The sequence below is a fragment of the Acomys russatus genome, chromosome X, assembly GCF_903995435.1.
Source record: "Acomys russatus chromosome X, mAcoRus1.1, whole genome shotgun sequence".
Lineage (NCBI taxonomy): Eukaryota > Metazoa > Chordata > Mammalia > Rodentia > Muridae > Acomys > Acomys russatus.
The window spans coordinates 78,720,128-78,742,933 of NC_067169.1; the positions used below are offsets into that span (position 1 = coordinate 78,720,128).

The 22,806-nt window shown below is 41.1% G+C and overlaps 1 protein-coding gene across 2 annotated transcripts; it reads left to right on the forward strand.

The window, feature by feature from the left end:
- The first annotated feature begins 5,064 nt into the window (after positions 1 to 5,064).
- On the forward strand, positions 5,065 to 7,076 carry LOC127185082 (transcription elongation factor A protein-like 3). Of its 2 annotated transcripts, none has more exons than XM_051141627.1 (3): positions 5,065 to 5,231; positions 5,819 to 5,885; positions 6,210 to 7,076. In XM_051141627.1, exon 3 carries the CDS (start codon positions 6,231 to 6,233, stop codon positions 6,837 to 6,839), a length of 609 nt encoding a protein of 202 aa, XP_050997584.1. In that variant the 5' UTR covers positions 5,065 to 5,231; positions 5,819 to 5,885; positions 6,210 to 6,230; the 3' UTR covers positions 6,840 to 7,076. The 2 variants fall into 2 exon arrangements, with proteins under 2 accessions (XP_050997584.1, XP_050997583.1); XM_051141626.1 differs by having other exon boundaries at positions 5,819 to 5,884; positions 6,204 to 7,076.
- Positions 7,077 to 22,806: the final 15,730 nt, after the last annotated feature.

The window sequence follows — 22,806 nt, forward strand, 5'->3', positions numbered from 1 at the left end:
TCTTCCACTTTCTTGTTGGTGGCTAAGCTCTGTGGCAAAATTTTGGAATGACCTGAATATTCCAAGTTATAATGGTTAGTTTTGTCAAGCTGACACTGTCTACAATAATCCCCTGGGAAAAGAGGCTCAATGAGAAATTGTCTAGATCAAGTTGGTCAACGTGCATGTCTATGGAGGACTGTCTTGATGATGTTAATGGTTGTGGGAAGCCTAGCCTACAAGTGGACAGCATCATTCCCTGGGTTTGCATCCTGGGCTGCATAAGAGTAGAGAAAATGAGTTGAGTAGTAAGCATGTATACGTTCATTCTTTCTCTGCTCTTGACTGTGAATGTGACTAATTGCTTCTGGTTCCTGGTGCCTTGACTTCCCTGCAGTGATGGATTGTGCCCTGGAATTGTAAGCCAATAAATCCTTTCTCCTCTAGGCTGCTCCTTGTCAGCATGTTTTTATCACTACAACAGAAATGAAACTATAACTCTTGTCTTATTACCGATTTCAATAGCAAAGCTTTTGGCACTGGACATTTTATTTAATGTTCACAATACCTGGTTTGCAAATATATTTTAATAAATCAAAGATGGCATTTTATATAAGGGCATTTAATTGTGCTTCATATTAACATCAATACCTTTTTTGCACTTTGGTTTATAATTCATAATGATTTAATAAGTGTACTTTATTATCTTAACATGAACTATACCAATTGGTTTTGAGATGCTATGTTAATCTTTCAACTGGAATATGTTGTGTGTGCTACATTATTCTCATATTTGCTCAGGTTAATTTTCATTCAGGATTGTTTTTCACATATGCTGATTGGACTGTGTTTCTCCTTTTTCACAATCATCTTGTCAAGTTTTAATATTAAGGTTATGGGACTGTAAAGATGGTCCTGGTTTGAGAGCATTGGCTACCTTTCTGGAGGACCTGGTCTCAATTCTCAGAACCAAAATGGCAGCTCACAACCATCTGTAACTCCAGTCCCTGGGGATCCTGTGCCCTCTTCTGGCACCCCTTGGGCCATACATATGTGCAACCAAAACACTCATACACATAAAAATTTTTTAAATGAAAAAACCAAAAGGTTATATTGCATTGTTAAAATGACTTGTAAGTATTCTCTTGCTTGCTTTTGTTTGTTTGTTTGTTTTGTTTTGTTTTGCTGGTATTTGGTTTTTCAAGACAGGGTTTCTCTGTGTAACAGCCCTGGCTGTTCTGGACTCACTTTGTAGACCACGCTTGCCTCAAACTCACAGAGATCTGCCTGTCTTTGCCTCCCCAAGTGCTGTGATTACAGGCATGCGACACTACACCTGGCTTTCCTATTTTATAATTCTCTAGAAGGCTTTGTTTTAGATAGATATCTTTTATCCCATTAAGATATGTGTGGGAGTCACTGTTGAAGTCTTTCAGGCTCTGTAATGTTCCTAGTAGAAAATAGGATATTTAAAGAGTAATAAACTTGGAGCATCGGTGTAATCCTACATGCTCTGGAAGCTGAGATAGGAAGATCACAAGTTCAAAGGCAGCCTGGGAAATTTTGCAAGATCCTGTCTGAAAACATAAATTACCAAAGGCTAGGAGTGTTAGTTCTATAGTAGTGTCTGTCTGGCATGTGAGAGGTTCTGGGTTTAACCCTTATTACCAGTGAAAAGAAATTGTAAGTAAGACTTTATAATTATTTGTATTTCAACTTTTATAAGATTCATTTTAGTAAGACTTTATCTCATTCATCTTCATTTTGAAATTACTAACGAGTTTGTCCTAATAGATTTTTTTCACCTGTAAAACTTGAAGCAGTGCTCTCATTTTTTTCTCACATTGAGTATTCTCATTATTTCACAGTATATGTATTGATTTTTTTTTATTCTGTCTTTTCTGTTTAACTTTTGCTATTAGATGTGTGCCTCTTTACTTATAATTTTAATTGATTAGTGTTCTATCCCCATGTTCTGAAGTTGACTGCCTGAGTCATTCATTTTGAGTATTTTGTCTCTTCTAATATGTACATTTAATGTTGTAAATATCCTTATAAGTATGGCTCAGCTCTGGTTCATGAGTTTTTTGTTTGTTTGTTTGTTTGTTTGTTTTTACAAAAAGTGGTTGGCACATAATTATTTTAATTATCTTTCAATTCAAACATTTTCTAATTTAAATGAAGTTTGAGTGAGAACGGCCCGCATAGGCTCATGTTTGCATTATTGGTCCTCAGTTGGTGGAATTTTAAGGGGCAGATTAGGAGGTGGCTTTGTTGGGGGATATGTTGAAGTTTCAAAAGACTCAAGCCATTCCAAGTGTGTTCTCTCTGCCTCCTGCTTGTGGATCCAGATGTGAGCTCTCAGCTGTTTCTATTTGTTGGCTATTCATCCTGACTCAAGCAGGAAGGCTTTCCCTGACACAGTCTCCCTTAGTTAACATCGCATACTTTGAAAACTTTGTATCGTTTGCAGGAAAGTGGCCAGGCCCCTGCCTGAGGACCTCCAGCAGCCAGGCCAGTCGGCTTCAAGTTTTGCCTCTGGGCTCCCCATACAATCTTTCCTTGTGTGGCCCCTCTTCAGCTCCTCTGGGTCCCATACCCCACCCTCCACCTCAGTGGTCCCTAAAAGGGGTGCTCAGATCTTCTGGCTGTGCTGCTGGCCTCTTCGGTCACCTTCGGTCAGCAACATCTCAGGACTCCAGAGTAGCTGAGGCTAAATCTCCACAGCCCTGGGACCTGAGATCAGACAGACAGATGCCTGGAGAAACAGAGAAGTTGAAGCCACAGAGAAGGCAGCAGCGCCTGAGGCTTCAGATATGGCTGCTGCTAACAGGCAACTCAGGGGGAAGGGGGAGTGTCCAAGTGGAGCTAGTCTGTGAGCTCCTTGGAGGCTGCCATCTCTGTAGCAACAATGTTTAAACTAGCCAGTCCTCCCAGGCAGGGAGCTTTACATGGTCTGTCACTGCCAGCCAAGGACTAGGACCAGGAATCTGACCCCTTTGCAAAAATTAATAGTTTAGTTAAAGAAAGTTGTTTTGTTTAGCTTAGAGTTCAAGTCTGTATAAATCACTTGAGGCATGAGTTAATAGGCCCCTCCCCTACACCTCTCTGTCACAACTGCCATCTCCAGGGCCTCAGTGGGACATCTCCCAGATTATGCTAATTTTAGGTGGAAAGTCTGCACAAAACCCCACCAATTCCAGTACAGGAGAACCAAGCAATCCCTGAAGAGGAAAACCCACCAATCCCTAAGTTCCCGCAAGCTCAGGATTTAAAACCGCCCCCCCCACCCCCAATCCTCACTCTGGAAATGTCTGCCCTAGAAAGCCCCGCCCCCTAAGCAATCCTATATAGAGGCTGTGTCTGACCAGCAGCTCCTAGATTTGCTGCCTGAAGCTCAGAAGAAAAGAAGAAGCGAAGAAGCAAAGAAAAAGCCAAGAGAAGATACCAGAGTTTTCAGCTCAGCTGGGTATAATCTCCTCTGGGAGCTGCAAAATCTCTGTTAGGGAGGCCTTCTCTCAAACCCATTCCTCGGGATACCCCTCCCCCTCCATGGGACACTGTCCCACTTTACAGCCCTGTGAATGCTGAGCTCCTGTACCTCGGGATACTCCCTCGCCGCGTGGGACACAGTCCCACTTTACAGTCCTGTGGGTCCTGTGCTCCTGTGCCTGGGGAGACGCCCCCTCTTGGTACAGTCCCACCCTGCAGCCTTGTGGATCCTGAGTTCCAGTGCCTAGGGGTACACCACCACCCCCTGCGTGGGACAAGGTCCCCACCCTACACCCGTGTGGATCCTGAGCTCCTATACCTCGGGATATCCCTCCTCGGTGGTACACGGTCCCACCTTACAGCCCTGTGGATCCTGAGCTCCAGTGCCTCGGGATACCAACCCCCTGTGGGGCACAGTCCCACCCCACAGCCATGTGGTTCCAGGCCTTAGGATAATACATTGTCAATATGACTGTCTTTTCCTATAACTTGCTAAGGACCTTGCCATGTGCTGGCCATTGGTTTTGTTAGTTTGAGGTGCAACGCTAAAACTATCATGAATTTTACTTTATTTCCTCACAACTTCTTGAATAGAAGATGACTTTGTTTTTGGTGTTAAAGGTGAAACTCAAATTTTGCACATACTAAATGATTTTTTGTTTTAGTTGAGAACTCCTGTCTTTTCTTTCAAATAAACGTTTTATGGCTTTTATTTAACATATGTGAATTACATGCAAACATACTTTATACTTTGGGACTACTATTAAGTATATTGATTACTTGAACACTAGCACTGTGGTACCACAACAGTGGATGTAATAACTAAGACGGTAACGGACTGACTAAGACTTAGAGAATTTACACTGAGAATATGCTGGATAATAGATGCAATGGAATAGCATGAGATTTCATTAACTAGCATGTCAGGGAAATAAAAACATTTCAAGTTCTTTTTCAAGGGCTTTGGGAGAACACTCCTATTACTGAAAGGAAAACAAAACAACGGTCTGGTATTTGGGGAAAATAGGCTGGAAATGCATATTTAGGAATCAGTATTTTGAGGCAAATGAATGAGACCACGCAGAAATTGAGAACCAGAAGAGGCCTAGAACAGAACCCTAGGGAATATTCTGGATAGCAACTAGGCTTCTGAGCAGGCGCGGCATGGGTTGCTTTAGAGTCTTGATACCTGGACTGCCCTTGCACTCACTGTAGCCCTTGAACTCACTGTAGCCAAGGCTTGCCTTGTTTCAACTTTCTGAGTACTGGGATTACAGGTGTGTGCTACTGCACCCAGACTTGGTTTGAAAGCAGGTTATCGTGGCTCATGAGCTGAACGCTATAGACCAAGTCAAATACCATTTCTGATAAGACTGTCCCACCTGTAACCTGCATCTATGAGAGAGATGTATGCATATCAAAGATGCACCAAGTAAAACATCCTGTAGCTTCTCACGCTTCTTCTCAGGCACCTTCTGGCTTTGCAAACCACACTTCCTACAGTCCTCATCACTGTCCCTTAGGGAGGTGGAGGGTAACATGGGTCAGGCTTGTGGGGGGGCGAACTCGGGTGACGCGGTGTTCACGTGACCGGCCAGGCGCAGACGTGGGCACCAGCCCCCACGTCCGTTTGCCCGCCCTGCGGTCTGGTACTGGCACCCGCGCAGAGCCAGCTCCCTGAGCTGCCCTGAGCAGCGGACTAGCTGCGAGTGGGCTTCTGCAAGCCAGAGAAGGCACAGGCCTGTCCCGGGTCTCTTCAGGTCAGTACTGAAATTCTGGTTCTGCCAGCGGAGCGGTGGTGGTGGTGGTGGTGGTGGTGGTGGTGGTGGTGGTGGTAAGGAGGGGTGGCAGCTGGAACCAGCAGCAGCGGAAAGGAAGGGGGAAGGGATCCAAGAGATCGGTGAGGGGGTGGGGGGGGGGGGAACATAGCAGACAGGGTGGGGAGAGGGAGGAAGGAGGACCCCTGCAACCGGCTCCCTTCCCTCAGACTCCCCATCCGTTTTAGAGCAGGCTGGGGTGAGAGGGCCCCCGCAGTGCGACGTGAGATGTAGATGCGTTCCGAAGTGATCCACTCACACTCCGGGCTATGAAGAAAAACTGACCCAGACCAAAAGGGGAGTGGGGGTGGGGCAGGCTGCCTCCAGAGTACAAGTGGAGAGCGCAGAGTAAAACGGAGTTTGGAGAGCATCCCGATTTAGTGCCCAAGGCCTGAAAAGAAATGGCGGCTGGGGTATACGGGGGCGGGGGGGGGGGCGGGAGGGAGGTGACGGAGGGAAAGGTTAGGTGATGAACGTGGGCTGCTGGACAGGTACCCAGTCTCTGTGCATGCGCTGTATCCTGCCTGTAGGTCCCTGTTGTTTCCGAGGGATTGTGACATCTGAGAAGGAGGGTCGACCTGCGCAGGATCCCTGCAGGTCAGTGATTAATGGCAACAGGGGCTGGGGCTCCAGGATTTGGTTTCCTACAGCCTGTTTCTTCCAGAGCCATTCTATGTAACACAGACAGAGCTTGCCACCCCGGAGGAGCACCCACCGAGTGCGTGGAAGGTCCTGACATGGAATGGTTGTCTCGGGGTGGAGGAGGGGTGCAGGCAAAGGGCGCACTTGGAGGGTTGGGACAGCCACCAGGACCCCTGCAAAGGGCCAGGTGCAAAGACAGACATTAATGAGCTTGTGTTCTTAGTCTTTCACATCTCATCTTTTTGCTCCCTGTTTCCCCACCTTTTACCCTCGGCACAGGAAAAGGAGGGAAATCTTGACATGGAAGAACTCCGTGGTGAAAACGAAGGGAAGCTGGAAAAGGAGGGAAAGCCAGAAGACGAAGTAGAGCCTGAAGATGACGAAAAGTCAGATGAGGAAGAGAAGCCGGACAAGAAAGCAAAGCCAGCACGCCCGGGGAAGTTAGAGGAGGAGGCAAAGCCAGAGGAGCAGGGGCAACCACCAGATGAGGGGAAGCCAGAAAAGCAGGGAAAGTCTGAAGGGGAGGGCAAGCGCCAAGGGGAGGGCAAGGCCGACTCCCAGGCAAAGGCAGGCAGCGAGGCCCGGGCAGCAGAAAAGCGCCCTGCTGAAGATTATGTGCCCCGGAAAGCAAAACGAAAAACAGACAGGGGGACAGACGATTCTCCCAAGAACTCCCAGGAGGACTTACAGGACAGGCACGTAAGCAGTGAGGAGATGATGAGAGAGTGTGCAGATGTGACAAGGGCTCAGGAGGAACTGAGGAAAAGGCAGAAAACGGGTGGCTTTCACTGGATGCCAAGAGATGCACAGGATGCTTTAGTCCCCAGGGGCCAACAACGGGGAGTCAGGGGAGTGAGGGGGGGCGGAGGCAGGGGCCAGAGGGGCCTACATGACATCCCATACCTGTAATGCCTTTGGCCTTCAATTCTGACCTCTCAGATGAGAAAGAACACTGCTGGCCCTGCTTTCCCTGGTAGATACTTGCCAGGCCCTGTGCTTTAACCTTCAGCCGAAACTCTGCTTTAGGTGTCACGTCCTTACCAGCAGCCTTTGACCCAACTACAGTGCTCTCTGTCTTTTAGTACAGGATTTTCACCCATATGCATGTACATTGTAAAATAATAATAAAAAGTTTGCAGAACTACACATACAGTATCAGCCTGTTTGTATGAAATGTAAATATGCTTACAGAAAGCTTCTTAGCACAAAACTATGAAAGTGTACATTAAAATGCTAACAATACTTAGCACTACAAGACAAGCATGAATAAGTCCCACATGAACTCAATCATCAGGTGGTTGGAGGTTTCCTGCCATTCCTAGACCAGTTCAAGCTGGGGCCTCTTTTCCTGGGTCTGCTAATATCCTATTGTTCTTTTATATTAAAGGATATGGATTATGATTGTCATCATAACATTTTTTAAAAAACAAAAAAAAACATGATAATAGAATGAACTATTATTAGACAAGTTTAGAATGGCAACAAAGCCATTTAAAATTCTTATTGTTTTAATGTAATGTCAGCAATATTCCTATTACCTGTGGAACTTGGTGCTAAAGGAATAAACAGCATTTATAATGCATCCTTTGCTGTAAGGGTCAATCTTGTCATCTATAAAATGGGGATAATACTTGCCTCACAGGATCTCATAATAGATCAGATGTCATGCTAAGTATGGGTATGTGGAGGAATAAGACCCTGAACCTTGACATCTGAGGGGAGGGCTGAGAATAGTTGCCACCTGTTTCCCAGGAACAACTCCAGGCAGCTGAGATGAGGTATGAATCTTTGAATATTACCATGTTGACCTTGCTCTCCCATTGTGCCCTATATATATTTACTCCCTGCAAATAACCCTATCTGTAACGGTGACCACATGATGCTAAGGCTCTTCTGATTCCCTATGTGTTTTTCCAGAGGGCTCTGTCTGGCTCCCATTTGACCTCTAAAAGATTATGCATAAAACCTTCCACGGTGGGATTTTAGCTATCCTGGGTTAAGAATGCTCAACAGGCAAAGCCTAGGCAAGTGTTCCAAACACAAGGCAAAGAGACCCCTCTGCAGCCAGAAGCCATTTTTGGCTCAAGCACTTCTGACAAGTGCTAGCATGTTTTACTTCATAGAATATCATGCAATGCCTGTATCTTTTTAGTTAAATGTTATTTAAAAATATGATAAAATGTAAAGCTAATTGTTGTGCTGATCTTACAAAATAGCTGAGCCAGCCTTGTGCTTTAATTTTAAAAGACTGTCTCTATTCCTCTTTTTTTTTTTTTTTTTTCTTCACATAACGACTTGTATCCACAAGTTCAGGAGAGGGCACTCTGCCAAACAACTTTCCCAGAGGTGAGGAGAAAACATTGTCAGTAAAAGCTACTCTGGAGAGGCAGTGTGAGAGAGACCAGGTTCCTCCCCTCCGCACTAAAGGCAAAAACAGCTCAGAGTAGCCATACCAATGGCAGCAAAAAAGCAAGCACAGGGCTCACTCTTGGTGGATAACCCTGACTAAGGGTCTGTCGGTTTTTACCCATGTGAATGGTCTTGAGATTGAAATGTCCAGACAAGGTACATTCCCATCTAGGCCATCTATGTCTGCTTACTCAATTAATGAATACCCACTAAGTACATCCACACTAGAAGAAATGCAGTACTTGGCAGGAAGAAATGTTTTTCCCCATAGATAACAGTTAGCCCCTCTTCCTAGCCTTCAATGTGAGCCTTTGCTCAATAGGCCCAATCACAAAGCGGCCATGTAAACAGGAACAGTGCTCTAAACAAGATCAACCATATAAATGTCCCTTGCCAACCTCACCAGACTATTGTCATAGCTGAGTTTGAATTATGCTAAGCACTGAGACTGAGGCCAATAATGAGTCCTGAATATGGGGCCATTTCCAAAGGTAAGACTAGTTACAGTTGTGAATGAAACCTTCTGAAATAGGCTGTGGCTGTAGAAAATGATTGGCTGACAAGAACTGTAGTGATGTGGAGAAGTGAGAATGTTGCAAGTCCAAAGCATAAGCAAAGTCCAAAGCAAAGGATATCTTGGGCTAGTTTTAACCACCAATATCCCTGAACAGCCATTTTCTGTCAGAAATAACATCTATGACCAATAGATTAAAATTGTTTTTTGAAATATATTAACTTAGCAGACTACTAACTTTCAATAACTCCAAAGCCTTCCCCGTCCTGCTGTAACTGCCTCTCTGATGTACCCACCAATGTATTTTATATTTCCCTTGATTTATGACTTTCTTTGTTATGTAAGTCTATAAAACTTCACAAAACTAAAAACAAACAAACAAACAAAAACTTCACAAAACAGCTTCCATATTGGACCATGGAATTTCCAGTAACCTGAATCTGTATTCCCAGGCCATGATCACTCATAATGCTCCAAAGTAAAATTTCTTTTAATTCCTTTCAGATGAGAGATGTGGTTTTTGCTTTGACACAGTGCAACTCTCCCACTATGGAGAGGCAATATTTTATTCTTAAATGGAAATAATTAAGGACACATTTAAAAATACAAGTTTTATCCATTTTCCTTAAAACTTACCTACTAAAAGGGTACAGTTAAAAGTGAAGACGTAGCTGTTAGTGACAAGAACACTTGCTTAGGAGGGTCAACACTCCCAGCACTGCAAAAAAAAAAGTATATAATTCACTAGTATGTAGCACATTCACCAAGTTGTTCCCCCAACAGTTTATTTTAAAACATCATCAGTACCCACCCCCCAAAGAAACTATCCATTCACACTCATTATGCACTCCTATCCTGAAGCCCTGGTAACACTTACCTCCAGTTAATGGCAACCATTCATCTGCCCTCTGTCTCTATGGACTTGAATATTATTGTCAATGGAATCATGAAGCATGTGAAAGCGTTTGTAACTAGATTCTTCTACTTGTAGTATTTTAAAGATTTGTCTGTGCTATTATCATATATAATCTCATTCATCTTTAACTGTCTAATAATATTGCCTTATGCATCCATTAGAATGGATACATTTGATAAACCCAGTAATCATTTTATGTATATCTATATTCTTTCCACGGTTAGCTAGTAGGAGTGGAGCTATTCTGAACATTCATGAGGCAGACAGCACAGAGGAGGGGCTCTAAGGAGACTAAGGGTTCAAGTAGCAGATGTAGAAATCTGTTCTTCTAACATCCAGAAAGGGGAAGGTTCACAGCAAAAGGCTACAGGCAGGCAGGCTCCCTGATCCCTAGGCTGGAGAGAGAAAAAGGTGTGAAGAACTGGAAATGGCATGCTTTCGGTAGAAACTCACTTTCCAGGATGATGTTTTGGCATTTAGGGCTCACAGACAGTATCTGTGTCTGTTAGGCTTTTGTAAGGAGCAGACAGCTGCTGCACTGAGTGGCTTGATTCTATCACTACACTCTTACACTCCTCTTTCCTTTCTCCATTTTATCACAAAATTTTATTTTACCGTGCAAAGCCCTTTCTCATCTAAAAGCATCTCCTTTTGTTTTCCTTTAGTCATTTTTACCAAAAAGAAATGTGCTTAATATCTATACTTTTGTGTATTTATTTTACATGCTTGATGGTTCATTTTTGTCGTATTTTTTTTTGTAAAGTTTAGAAAACTTTTTTCTTAACAAAGTAACTAACTATATTTTAGTAAAAAACGAACTGTATCTGAAACAGACAAAACAAGCTTTAGAAACATGTCTATTTTCTCTCACCAATTAATTTAAATTAACCTTTTGTTTTAAGATTTAAATTGTCTTATGACAGGGACTCAGAGATCCACCTTGTTATGAAAAAAAAACATCAACTTCTCCTTCCAGCCTGAAAGACAAACAAAAATAAAAGTCTGGCACCTCTGCCTTCATCTTGCTTACTCCTCTAACTTCTTTCACCCTTCAAAGCTGAAAACAGAGAGTTAGGTTGTACTAAACCTGTTGTCGCTTTGTATTTCACTTTGTGTTTCTAACTTGAAAGGTCATGTTAGTACCTTGAAGATACACTCAGGGTTCCTGGACCTCTCTCTCCATTCCGCTGAATGGGGTCACAACGATCAAGTTTCTTCTCTTTGCCCCTCATCATTATTCATCTCTTTAGTTGGTGTATTGGATCTGATGGCCAAATCTAGCCTCTTATAATATAAATTAAAACGAAAGCAGACTGATTTAGTGATTTCAACTTATGTGAGCACTCAGTTATAAGCTGTTTTGTGTCACATAAGCAACTTATATATGTACATGCATATGCAGACAATATGTACAGATATCCACATATAAAAATAAATTTAAAACAACAAAGGTTTTTGTGCCTTTTATGTAGATGTAACATTTTACAGTTTTTAAAGCCAGGTTATTTATGCCCTTTTCCCTCAACTAAGTAGTCTTTAATTCTAAATCTGCACTTTATTAACAGAAATAATGTCTTTTTAAAAAAAGCCAAACCTACATCTTCTACATGTAAATAAAGACAAGATGTCAGAAAAAAAAACAAAACAAAACCCTTCATTATTTTTTCTTTCTTTCTTTTTTTATTTAAATAATTTATAATAATACATCTCAATTGTTATCCCCTCACTTATATCTTCCTATTTCCCCTCCTTCCATCTTTCACCCTATTCCCCTCCCCTAGGAAAGCTACAGTGAGTGAGACACTCTTAGAGATGAAAATTCCAAATTAACAAAAGTTCAGAAATTCTGGTTTGTAAGTCATTATGGGCATTTGATATTGTTGAGAAAATTCCTTTGTGCCCTGATATGACTCCAGAAACCCCACAAGCACAGTTTTCACTCTATTACAGGGAATTCTTCCCTGTAATCTCTTTCTTGTTAAAAAACAAAAACAAAAACAAAAAACCCAAAACATTGCATTATCTCTACTTTTAATACAGAATTTCATTCTGCTTGGGGATAAATAGAGAAGAGAGTAGAAGGGAGGTTGATGAGGAAAGATGAATATCAGAGAAGGTTAAAAAACAATAGGGGATTGGAAAAGTCAATTCTTTAGAATTCATCTTGCATTCTGACACAGCTTCTAAGATTTTATTCATTTCCTATTCTTTAACTCTGTCTTTTTTGAGTTTCAAAGTATTTACTAGCTTTTGTATAAATTACCAATGCCACAATTTCTTTTCTCAGATGCTTTTAAGTTCTGCTTAAAATGAGTTGCATATTTTTTCTACTCTCTATGATTCTTACTTTAACACAGGGAAAATGAGAATGTTCCCCACTTTGGGAAACACAAAGCCATATTATTTTTAGTTAGAATGCTTCATTTTTTCCCAAAGACTTGAAAGTTGAACTACCATAATTTTCATTCCCCATGAGATGCCCATTCTGTTGGTCTGGAGGGAACAAGTGCCTCTTTAATGCCCTTATGTTTTGGTACCAGACCAACCACCAACTTCTTATTATCAGGAGCTTATAGAGTTTCTACACTAAATAGACAAGGTTATAATGCAGAAGGGGCCCAGGAAAAGCACAATATTAGATATTTTTTTTAAATGGCCAGAGAAAAATATCTGAATGCTAGCACAGAAATACTATGAAAAAAAAGTAAGTAAATGTCTTAACTGAGTGCTCTGACACAGTAAAAGAGTATTCAACAACAAAATCAGAATAAACTAATAAAATATCAACCCAATTAAATGGAATTCCAGAACCTGGAAAAGACTCATCAATATCTGCCCAATCAGGCACTATAGATAGCTGGGCACAAAGGGCCCATGATGGTACTTGACACCAATTTAGGTGACTTCTCCAAGTGCAAGTAATTTGTCCTTGGAGTCCATGTTCAGGTTCTAAAACTGTTCATGACGCAAACAAACAAAGCAGACACACAGAACTCTCACCTCAAAAGGAACAAGGAAATTTATTCTGAGCCAAATATGAATGATCATGTCCTCTGAACACAGATTCAGTTTTCCCTGAACAATATGCCCCAGTGTGGACATGGTTATATGAGCTTTTCTAATTACAGAACAAAATATACTCATTAATCAGGGTAGCTTTCAAATACAGTGTTGGTAACATGAGGCAGGGGCTTTTTTATTTCAGAACAGGGACACCTCTCCTATAGGTTTCAGAAAGCCAAAGAAAGGCCAGCCTCCAAAGAGAACTCTGCATGGGTGATCAACACAAATGTAATAGCTAAAATCGTGACATAGGCCAGGCGGAGGTGGCACACGCCTTTCATCTCAGAAGAAACAGGCAGATCTCTGTGCATTCGAGGCCACCCTGGTCTACAGAGGACAATCAGGGCTACACAGAGAAACCCTGTATTGAAAAAAACAAACAAACAAACAACCTTCCCCCCCCCCCCAAAAAAAAAACCTTTGACATAGGTATGAATATTCATGATCTCAATTCAGGCAAGTTTTCTTTGCCATAAAAAATAAAACATATGACGAAAACAAGATACATTCCACCTCATCAAAATGAAACAACAGAGTGAAATAAATCTGAGTGTGGTTACACATGGCTGTAATATTGGCACTGGGAAACTGGAGCAAGAGAAGAGCAGGTTTGGGGCCATCCTGGCCTTTCTGGTGGGACTCGGAATAAGAAATCAAGAAAAGTAAGAAGACGAGCTGTAGGATGGAGTGGAATATTGCCAACTTTTAAAGCCCGTTTCCAGAACTCAAAAAGGAATCTGACCACTGATCATAAAAACACAAACAGCTCAACTTTAAAGACACACAAAGACTTTATGTGTAGCTCAGTCACAGAGTCCCTCTTAACATATGCAAAGGCCAGAGTTCAAGCCAAGCACTACCAATTTTGTTGTTGTTGTTGTTGTTGTTGTTTGAGACAGGGTTTCTCTGTTTAGCCTTGGATGTCCTGGAACTCTCTTTGTAGACCAGACTGGCCTCAAACTCATAGAGATTCACCTGCCTCTGCCTCCCTGAGTGCTGGAATTACAGGCATGTGTCACCATGCCCCACTTATACCACCGCTTTTTAAAAAGTAAGTGTGTTGGGGAGTATGGTGGTTTGAATGGGAATGGCCCCAATAGGTTCATATATTTGAATGCCTGGCCCCAGTTGATGGAACTTTTTTGAAAGGATTAGATGTCTGACCTTGTTGGAGTAGGTGTGCCCCTAAGGGTGGGCTTTGAGATTTCAAAAACCCATATCAAGCTCAGTCCCTCTCCCTTTCCTCCTTCCCCTTACCTCTCCCCCTCCTTCTCTCTCTCCCTCTTCCTGCCCCCTACCCCTACCTCCTACCCCTTCCTCTTCTCTCTCACTTTCCCTTCCCTGCCTCTCTGGCTTCTGATCAGATTTAAGTTCTCAGCTACTTCTCCAGCACCATACATGCTTGCATGTTGCCATGCTCACTGACATGATGATAGTAGACTAACCCTCTATAACTGTTAACCCTCTATAACAATTAAATGCTTCTTTTTATAAAAGTTTCCTTGGTCATGGTCTCCACAACAATAGAACAGTAGCTAAACCAAAGAGAAAATGTGCAAATGTTTAAATAGATATTGTACTCCTAAAAGACACACAAACGGCCAATAGGTAATGCAGACACTAAGAATTTGCTTTTGCTAAAACAAAAACAACAACAAAGCATTGACTTATTACTTGGGCTCACAAATAACTAAAGGTAGAATATCTGACATCTCTGAATTCACTTTGTGTCTGTCTGCTCTACTTTGGTTCAAATGCCTGCTCATCTCTATATAAACATAATGTTCAAGAATGTCTTTCTACCAAATTCTACCTCACCCCCATTTAAGGCTGAAGATGTTATGGTTTTAACCTTGCAATCACTTTAGATTCAAAGATGAGCAAACACTGGAGGTCAGACCAGCATGTATGAAGGCATCCACACATGTTGGGGAGGCCATAGCCCCAAATAATCTTTGTATATGACATGGTTGATACTCTCAAGCAATTCCAAGATTAATAACTTTGGCTTACATCACAGACTCAGAGTGCAGACAATGATCAACTGGACTGCTGGAATATGTCTATCTTTTTCCAGCATCTTCTCTATTTAAATCTAAATCTTCTTCCAATACCTTTAGGATGAACTTGAGCTTACTGGACTCTTTTTATTGATTCTAAATCTACCTTCTGATTTCCATCACTTCTTGTCTGTTTAGTCATTGTAACAAGGCACCTGGGCAATGCTAGTTTGTTGGGATTGCAGGGCTTGCTCCTTAAAATTCCAGTTATGTAGTGATTTAGTTCTTTTTCCTTGTTGCAGTAGTAAATTACCATGATAAAAGTAAGTTAAGGGGAAAGGAGATTTGAGACTCATAGTTCAAGGGTGTAGTCCATTATGAGAGTGAAGTCATAGTGTCAGGAGCTTAAGGAAGCATTCACGTGGTATCCTTAGTCAGTAAGCAGAGAACAGTGTATGCTTCTGCTCAGCTCATTTTCACCCTTTTATACAGTCTTCCATGTCAATTAGTCTAATCAAGATAATTCCTCATAGGTATGCCCAAAGACCCTTCTTTTGGCCACTCTAAATCTTATCAAGTTGGAAATCTCATTTTTAACAATTAACCCAACCCCTTCTTAACTTGGCACCCAAATACTTCACTTTAAATCATCAATTACACATCTTGTGTTCTTGTTATAATACAAAATATATTCAACTTGAAAATATAGTCTTTCACAACAGTTGGAAAGTCCAAAATCTACATTTTAGACTCAGTACAATCTCTTAACTGTAAACTCCTGTGAAATTAAAAAAAAATCCACATATATACTTTTAGCATACAATGGTGCAAAATAAATGATTTCCTTTCCAAAATAGAGGAATTGGAGCATAACAAGGAATGATCAAAGCAATCAAGTCCAAAATCCATTGGGGAAACTAACAAATCTTACAAGCTCTAGTTCACCATGTCAAAATAAAATTGGCTGGGTACCAAAGAGTTTAATTAGTCATCCAGCATAGCCTTTCTCTTGCGTATGTTCCATCCCACACCTGCAACTTTCTTTAGTGGATAGATAGTCCATGATTATGGCATCTCCAATATCCTTGATTTTTTTCACTGCAACTTAGGTTTTACCCTCACAGTATTATACAATGATGTCGCAAAATCCCTCATTGTAGGGACTTAGACTCTGCCATCCATTGCCTGGTTTCACTTGCTCTCCAAAATTGTGGAGCAGGGTGCCAGGACACGTGTACTCTTGTATCTTTCATGCCTGTGAAACCAGTACCGTGTGGATGATGTTACCAAGTTCTGCCACCAGCTTGAGGTATGTCCTGTCTGCCTGACTACAGCTTTATTATCTTCTGTGTCCTGGCCTTAGGGAAACACTTCCTATAGTTGCCACTGAAGAGCAGAAAATTCCTACATTTTAGGCTTTCTTCCTTCGAATTAATTTAGATTTGCACAAGATGTAGCTTTTTGCCCTTAGGATACGCTTTGATGAACATTTACATAGAACACAAATTTCATCACATCCTTTGCCCATTCTGAGAGATCTATCCACATACTTCTTCCCCAAATGTCATTGTCAGAAATTGCACAATCTTTCTCCACACTCATCCAGCCAAAACATGGTTATAGCCAATGGATCAGTATTCAATCACACATTTGGCTATTTTTCCTTCCAAGAAAAATGTATGACCATGTGTATTATGTGAAAATCTGCCCGTTGTGAAGATTTTCCTTCATCAGTATCTTTCAGGAGTTTCTCAGAAAGGGATTGTGATTTTGCAACTGCTTACTTCTGGGTGGTACTTGCATATCACGCAGAACCATCTGCAAACCAGACCTGAGCTTTCTCCTGCACAATCAGCTAATCATAGAGCACAGCCTCCTGAAGCCATTAGCGCATGCTTAGGAACAGAAGGCATTACTATAAGAATAAGAACCATAAGCTCAAAAAAAAATTGGACAGCCTCTTTATGCAATTTGTTTGTACCTTCAGGATGTACTTGGACCTGTTCATTCATTCATATGTATTTCAGTTCCATTTAATTATAGGTTACTAGTGCACATGTCCAACTTTTTGGTTTGCTGAGTGAAATAATATCCAGCTCATTAAGGACTTCTCAGGTCACATGGTAATTACTAATTGCCAAATGTTCAGTTTGCACTTAGGTCCAATACCAGGGCAAAAGCTGCTTCTCAATGGGAGAATAGTGATCTGCAGATAGCATCAGGGGTTTGCTTCAAAATCAAAAGGGCCTCCACTGTCATCCACCCATGGGACATGCAAAGGCTCCAAATAACCCCCATATCTGCCAATGACACCTCAAGTAATAATAGGTTTATTGAATCATATGGCCCAAATGGCAGAGCGCTCTGTCTAGCAGCCTGAAGCTGTTGAAGAGACTTCTCCTGTTCCAGGATCCTCTATTGTCTCTGAGTAACATCAGATTAACAGCAGCATAGAGTAACACACTCAAGTGAGGAATGTGTTGCTCCAAGACCCAAATAGGCCTATGTGTTGGGTAATATCAATTGTTAGCTTATCAGAATCTAGAATAACATAGGCCACGAGCCACTAAGTGTGCCTGTGAAAGATTATGTAGATTAGATACCCTCTGGGCATGTCTGATAATGATTGTCTGGATTAGGGAAACTGAGGTTAGAAGAGACACCCTGAATATGAGTAACTCCATCACCTGGGTCAGGGTCCTATACTAAATAAAATGGGGACAGTGAACTGAGCCCCTGGCTTCATCACTCTCTGCTTCCTGACTGTGAGCATAACATAGCAAGCCACCTCAAGCGCTTGGTTCTGTGACTTGTTCACCATGATGAACTGAGCCGTTGAACTGTGAGCCAAAATTATTTCTCCTTTAAATTGCTTTTATTAGAGTATTTTCATCACAGCAATGGAAAAAGTAACTCATATAGCCCACTAAGTATTGCTATTCTTTTTTAGTGGTGGAAGGGACCAGGCACAACTTATTTTTCAACTTAGAGATAATAGCTCTACATGTCTCATACATATGACTATGTGGATGGATCTCTTACAGTGAATGAAGGATGTGAAAAGACTTGTGTTCCAATGATCATCAAAACATGTGCCAGTGGGCAAATACTTTCCATCAGAAGCTACATCTTGTGAAGATCCAAATTTATTTGAAGGGGAAAAAAGGCCTTTCAGGACTCAGAAATTTTGTTGATGTAGAAAGTCCCTTGAATTTTGATTGGATTTATTTCCTGTCCTCTGATGTGTATATGCTAAATTGTTCTTATCTCCTGCTTACTTAATCCAATCATCATAATTTCATCATTATAATGGACCACTTCTTTTTACCATCCTAAAAAATGTCAGCACTTTGCTCTTATGGGCATAGATAATTATTCTTGGTATGAATTTGCCTGTTTTATATGTAATGCTTCTGCCCAAACTACTGTTAATGCATAATGGCATATAAAAATAAGTTCAAAACTATTAATGATTAGGGAAATTCAAATCAGAAACAAAAGCATAGCACCATATCGCACAAAAGAATATGACTAAAATGAGGGCGATGGAAAATAAACTTTGACAAGGATAGAGAACAACTGTATCCCTCCCATCTTGCTGGCGGGAATGTAAAATGCTGTATTCATGTGGGAAATGTACTGACAGCTTGTCATAATGTTAAACATAGAGTTATCATTTGGCCAAACAATTCTACTCCTAGGTATATGCACAAAAGAATTGAAAATGTACAAGCATATAAAAACAAATGTTCATAGCAAGATCATTCCTAATAGCCAAAAATAAGGGCAATGTCCATCAAGTCATGAATAGGCAATATATTTATTTGACAAAAAGGAAGAAGTGTTGATCTATGTTTCTATGTGAGTAAATTTTAAAAGCATCATGGTTAGTGAAAGTAGACAATTGCAAAATATCAGATTTTGTTCAATTCATAGTAAATAGTGATATCACAAATCTATAGAGACAGTGTTACTGATTGCATGGAGCTAGAAGAGCAGAAATGGAAGATGATGGGTTTTCCTTAGGGATGATGAAAATGTCCTACAATTAGATAATAGTTATGGTTGTCTATCTATATTGTAGGAATAAAAGAAAATTCCTCCCTATCCTTTCGAGTTTGTTAAAGTAAACTGACAATGAGATTTTAATTAGGAGAAGAGACATGCCCATACCAAGTTACTAATGTACAAAATGGTAACAAAAAAAAGGAGCATAAGAGGAAATTATAACAATGTGATTGCACACTAGCTCAAAATTACTTAGAAATACATATCTTATTTTCAAAAAACATATTTACAAATGTCTATGTTTGAGGAGAGAAGTAGGGACTGTCAGGTGATCAGTAAATGATTTTCAAGGGACTACTATGAGTTTATGGAAGATATGGTAACCTAGGATAAAGTCTTCTTGGCCCACTTGTTAGACATTTACTTGTAACTGACCTTTGGCACCAAAATAAGAGACAATGGACTATGATGAAATTCTGTATAGGTGTATTGACAGAATTTAAGTTCTTTTACTATGATGTGGGTTTATTTGATAGCACTCAGAAAAGCAAAGGTTTTTTTTTTTTTCCTCTTTGGAAGTCTAGACTTTATGCAAATAAGGAGGTATTAGAATAATGTTACTTCTAGCATCAGTTTTCTGCTCTCTAATATCCTGCAAAACAGTGTATGAGGATGCCTAATATTTTAATTTTTAATATTTTTTGTTACTTGAGACACTAAGTAGCACTGGTTGGCCTGGAACTCACAAAAGTCCACCTTACTGTAAAAGTATCTTTTATTCACCTCTGTAATTGTCTCTAAGGCTTACTGTCTCTGCCCGCTAAACTAGGCCTAGTTCTGGAAGCTTCTAGCCTCTGTACAATCTTATCTATGCTTCTAATGTTTTCAGCCTCTGAGACTTACTATTGAATAAACTCACCCTTTCGTGTTCTTTTTGAACTCTAGTGACTGGTTCAACTTAGCTGCTCCTGCTCTAACTCCTCTCCAAGCTGAGTGATTCAAACTGACTTCTCTCTCAACCTCTAACTGAATGTACTGCTTGGCCCCATACTAACTTTAGCAATCTGTTCTAATCTTCTGGTTACTTCTCATTCTCTGGCTTGTCTGTCTTCACCTGTGTCTATCTTGTTCTCTCTTCAACCTGTCTCTGTATAACTAGCCCAGCAAAACTGCCTCCTCTCTCCCTCTGTCTGTGCTGCTCTCTCCTACATTTCCTCTCCTCTCTGTTCTTGTGACAGTTGGGCATATCCTCTCCTGTCAAACCTTACTCTGATTAGTCACTTTGTCTGCCCTTCAATTAGACATCACTTTGAAACATGAGTGCTTCCTTCTACAAACTAACTTCACTTTCATTGTTTAGGATTAAAGGTGTATACTAAGGGGAGTCTGTATTCCAGCCGGATCACATAGAACTAGAAGGTCTTTGGATGTGATCCCTTGCCAAATCAGGCAGGTTGCTGGATTAAAATTCTTAGACACCTGATTCTGCTTCTCAAGTGCTGACATCAAAGGTGTGCACCACCATGTCCAGCAAGAGTGGCTATTTTAGGGAGGCAATCGTTGGACTCCTTCACTATGAATATACCAGGACTATATATTATGTAATTCACATGGATGGGTTATATGGCACACAAGTAAAATCTCAAGAATGCTGCTAAACAGAAGTAATTACAGACAGTAAAATAATAATAGTATCGTTTGTGATTCATAATGTACACAGACATCAAATGCACAATGACAGGAAAAAAAGAGAGTATGTACAGTGGTTTATTTGTCCATTACACATGAACTCATATATAAGATAAGGTATGTAGTATATTTGACACAGCACTTCTGTGCTACATTTTAGTACACTATCTACCCAGCATGTAAATGTCTTTTATTTGGTTATTGTTGGACTTAATTCTTTTTAATAAACAATTAAGTGTAGGTAAAGTGCTTAAATGATCCTAACTCACTAGGTTCATACCTGCCATAGCGCCCGGCATAGCAGCTTCCATCATATGTAAGCCAGCCAACAGAGAGGAAGTTTTCTGTACCAATTTGATTTCTCCATGTCATGTGACATTAATGTGTGGTGTCTTCAGCAGTAGGTCTTATCACTAAGTTCTGATGACAACCAAGAGCAAGGACAACAGCCTATATTGTTTAAAGGGAGAGTCTTGGGGACACCCTTGACCAACAACTTGAGGGTTAGTATTCCACACCTGGCACCGGACATTTCATTTAGCACCTGTGGCTTCCGAGAGGAGCATTATCCCCTGTGTAGCACGACTCCAGTTAATTATCTCCATGCCAAATATATGAAACAGAAAATATTAGGTTTCAAACATCCATCCTATTTGTTATTTCTGTACCCTCCCCAGAGCTTCCTCTGGCTTTCTCCTCCATCCTAAATTTCCCTTCTCATTCTCTCTCTCTCTCTCTCTCTCTCTCTCTCTCTCTCTCTCTCTCTCTCTCTCTCTCACACACACACACACACACACACACACACACACACACCACACACACACACCACACACACACACCACACACACACACACACACACACACACACACACACACACACACACTTTAATGAGTTCCGAGCTATTTGAGAAATTTATCTTGAAGTAGAGGTCAGGGGAGCATTCAAATTTGTATTAACCCAAGAAGAAATGGGAGTAGCCTAAGAACCTCATTTCTGCCTAGCATATGAATGCTGAGGCACATCTTCTGAGATAGAACTTTAAATTTGTAGGGTCTAACCTTAATTACAAGCAACACTAAGGCACCTGGTTTTTGTTACAGATACACTACAAAGAATTTTAAAGGCCAGAAGTTTCCAGAGGTTTCTGAAGTAGGCTGATAAGAATGTATAATTTGTATCAGTAAGATAAGGAACCAAAACCAGATGCAGGGAAACAGCTGGAGAAATAGACCATCATGGGTGTCACAATGTTTAAGAACAATGCGCCAGAATTCACTCTGCTTGAAACATTAACGAGAAAGTACCAGAAAGGTGCAGATGAAGGAACTGGCAGATGAATGGATGACAGGTCTGTGAGGATTGAACAGGAAGACCAGTCGATGACAGTTGAGTAGCCTGGAGTTTTCTGCCTGTTTGGTCATTTGGTTGTTTGTTTGTTTGTTTGTTTGTTTGTTTGTTTGTTTGAGACAGGGTCTCTATACATAGCTCTGGAGTCCTAGAACTCACTCTGTAGACTAGACTGGCCTCAAACTCAAATAGAGTTCTGCTTCCTGAATGCTGGAATTAAAGGTGTGCATCACCACTGCCCAGGTCAGAAGACCCTTCTATAAGGGTTTCTGTTGTGCCACAATGCCCAGATGGACCTTAATTTAAAGCAGGACACAGAGTGATTTCAACAGCCATGCAGTTTGTGCTGGAGAATCAGTTGGTATGACATGAACATTCGGTGTCAGATTAGCTCTCGAAAATATTGCTTATGTTGAAAAACAATTAGGAGAGTCCCAACAGTCACTGGAGATACAGACTGAACTAGATTTCTCACAGGCAAAACTGAGAAAGACAAGATAATGTGGGTACCTCCTGGGGTCAGAACAAATCTGAACAGTTTATGCTCCATAGTAGGAAACAATAGAGCAATTAGCAGGCAATTAGTGTAGCTTAATACTTCTTCCAGCACTACTTTCAGAGCTACTGCAGCTTCACTGCTGTTTACATATTTTGCTTTTCATGTAATCAAAACTCCCTAGTGTACTAACAACAAGGATCAAACGGCTGAGAGAAGCCGTTTCTTGAGTGTATTGCTGCAACTTGGGAGGTTGTCTCCTAGCTGGCTTAAAAACTGAGCAACAGTCTGCTTATACAGTCAGAAGTGCTGGTGCCAGGGTGGTGTCAGGGTGGTGCCAGCAAGGGTGTTTGCAGCAATCGTGGCACAGCCCTTCATGAAAATAAAGGTTTGCTTTCACTATTTATAGTACAGTCCTTCATACAAAGATGAT